This window comes from Phaethon lepturus, unplaced genomic scaffold, assembly GCF_000687285.1.
Source record: "Phaethon lepturus isolate BGI_N335 unplaced genomic scaffold, ASM68728v1 scaffold38168, whole genome shotgun sequence".
NCBI lineage: Eukaryota > Metazoa > Chordata > Aves > Phaethontiformes > Phaethontidae > Phaethon > Phaethon lepturus.
This window is the reverse complement of record NW_010558965.1, coordinates 11,270-13,722: the sequence shown is the minus strand read 5'-3', so window position 1 is coordinate 13,722 and position 2,453 is coordinate 11,270. Positions and strand designations below refer to the sequence as shown.

The window sequence follows — 2,453 nt, the reverse complement described above, 5'->3', positions numbered from 1 at the left end:
CAAGGTGACTCCTGCCTGCCTCTGCCCGCAAGCTGGAAGCAGGCGCGGAGGAGAAAAGCCAGCCCTGCTCTCTCCTGGGACCCTTCCTACAGCACCCCAACGCCTCTGGCCCCAAACCATCCCGCCGGCAGCCGGATTCGGACCCGTAACACCTCCCACATCTCTGCTGTGCCGGGAGCCGCTGCGGCAGCGCTCACCTGCTCGTGGTACTCGATCCCCATGCTGAGCGTGTTGATGAGAATGGCCACCATGATCCCACGGCCAAAATATTTGCTGTCCACAATCTTCCGGAAGGTCTCACACACCACGTGCCAGAAGGCCAGCACCTGGCTCGCTCCCTTGGTCCGGGCTCTGCCCCGCTGTGGGTCCCGCTGGTCGCTGTAGTGGGCGTCCTGCGTGAACTCGTAGACCCCCTCGCTGTCCGAGTCGGCCGTCTCATTATCCGTCAGCTCAGCCTCGCTTGCCAGCGCCTTGAGGCAGTAAGGGCAGCTCTCGGGGTTGCAGGAGCCACCGTCCAGCTTGGTGCAGGGGCTGGAGATCTTGCAGGAGCTTTGGCAGGGACCTGAAATGCCAGCGGGGCAGGGCAGCCCGTCAGCTGGGAGGGGGGGGCTGCGGGCGGCCAGGGGAGCGAACCCCCATCCCTGTTAGCACAAAACCACTGCCCTCAGCAGAAGAGGCATCTCCTGCGGGGAAAAGGGCTCCTGCTGGGTTAGAGCCCCAGGCAAAACCCGGGCTCCCCAAGCTCCCCCGTTACAAAGCCCTCTTCGCTGCGCCCAGGCAGACGCTGCCGCCAGCCCAGGACCCCTCACCCGCCTCGTTGTTACCCCTCCGGCCATTTCGGCTGGGAGAAGGCAACCAGCTGCCCTGGCCCGCACTGGCCCCGGCTGCAATTAGCCGGAGCGCTGCTGCCAGCAGCCGCCCCTCCTGCTCCCGCTGTCTGCTGATGCTCCGAAATCACCAGCTTCCCCCTCCATGTGCTGTCCCCAACGGCGGCTCCCAGCTGCCAGGTGGCTCCCGGGTGACAATACGGGCGGGATATTCCCCAAAAATCCCACCAGCTGGCTGCCAGGGGAGAGGCTATCTGCGAAGCATGCTCCCGACTCCCGCACGGCAGCATACGGCAGTGCGAATAAAAAGCCGGCGCTAAACCATCCCAGAGCCTAGCTCTGTGTGTTCAGTCTCTGGGCAGCTCTGGGCTGGGGGCAGGACTCGGTCTCTTCCCTGTGCAGCTCCTGGCCAGAAAGGTCAATGCTGGTGGAGGGGACGCAGCATCGACTGTCCGGGAAAGCTTGGCCAGAAATGCCTCTCGGAGGCTGAGAGGGTTTGGACTAGATTGGTCCAAGCTCCCAAACCGCAGGATGTGGAGGGGGAAAGAGCATCTTGCGGTGAAGGTATGAAACCCCCGCTCCAGGAAAGCTGCGTTTGGTGCCTGGCTCTGTTACGGGCTTCCTGAGTAAATCACTCCGGCCAGATTTTTAATACTCAGCGTCTGCAACTGCTGTTGAGCAATCGTGCAAGAGCCTCCGGTGCCTCGGGGAGTGGAGCTACGCAGTGCTCAGGGATGTGCTGGAACTCAGATCTGGAAGGTGTCCATCCCCAGGCTTTGCAGCAAGTGGTGGGCAACGCAGCCCCCTCCAGCCCCCACATTTTAGGAAGGAAGGGACGTGGCCACTTGGAAGTGGCCAGGCTGGGCTCCAGCGCTGCTCAGTGTTACGGAGCCCTGTTCTGGCTGATTTTGGGAGGGCAGGGATTTGGGGAGCGTTCCCTGCAATTGCAGAATAAATTAGTTGGGGGGGGCGGGCGGGGAGATGGGGATGGGAAAGAAAATAGGTTCATTAAAAACATTCATTTCCCTTGGATTCTTGCAAGTATGAAGTCTGGGAGGTTGAAACCTCTCTCCTGGTTTTGGCTACAAGATGCATGAGGTAGGTCAGAAGATTCATGTTGGCCTCACCTGAAAAGCCATCACCTTTCTCTGTAACGTGGACTGAAAAGAACCCTGCAAAGATTCAGAAAGAGAAAGAAATGAGGTCATAGCTCGTATTTCTGGATGGCAACCCCAGACCAACATCCAGCCCACGGCTCACCCGTACTCTGCGTCTCCAGCAGCTTGTGCATGGTGCTGTACGGCCCGGGCGGGATGTCCTCCCCCAGGCTCTTCTCTTTCAGCATCTCGTGGGAGGTACTGGGGTGCACCGTGGGGTACACCTTGCTGCCCACAACGTTCTTGGGGATGCCCTCCGGACTTGGCAAGCCAAGGCCTGGCTGCGGGAGGGATGGCCGGCAGCGCACGGGCTCAAAGTGGCAGTCAGCGTGGTAGATGCTGTGGACGGACTCGGTGTTGCCGGGAGCGGTGCTGGGGGCCCCGTGGGCATTCGGTGCCGAGGAGGGGAGCATCAGCCGGTTGGTCCCGTTGTGGACCGAGCTGGTGTACACATCCCTGATCTCCGTGT

The 2,453-nt window shown here is 61.1% G+C and overlaps 1 protein-coding gene across 1 annotated transcript in view; it reads right to left on the bottom strand.

Moving 5' to 3' along the window:
- Positions 1 to 197: 197 nt before the first annotated feature.
- LOC104625568 (voltage-dependent T-type calcium channel subunit alpha-1G-like) overlaps positions 198 to 2,453 on the bottom strand; it is a gene marked incomplete at its 3' end in the record, with an annotated part of 11,471 nt that continues 9,215 nt past the window's right edge. Inside the window, exons 7-8 of the mRNA XM_010293225.1 lie at positions 2,088 to 2,445; positions 198 to 562 (exon numbers count right to left, since the gene is read on the bottom strand). Of these exons, the coding sequence (XP_010291527.1) occupies positions 198 to 562; positions 2,088 to 2,445 (723 nt within the window). The remainder of the gene's footprint in view (positions 563 to 2,087; positions 2,446 to 2,453) is intronic.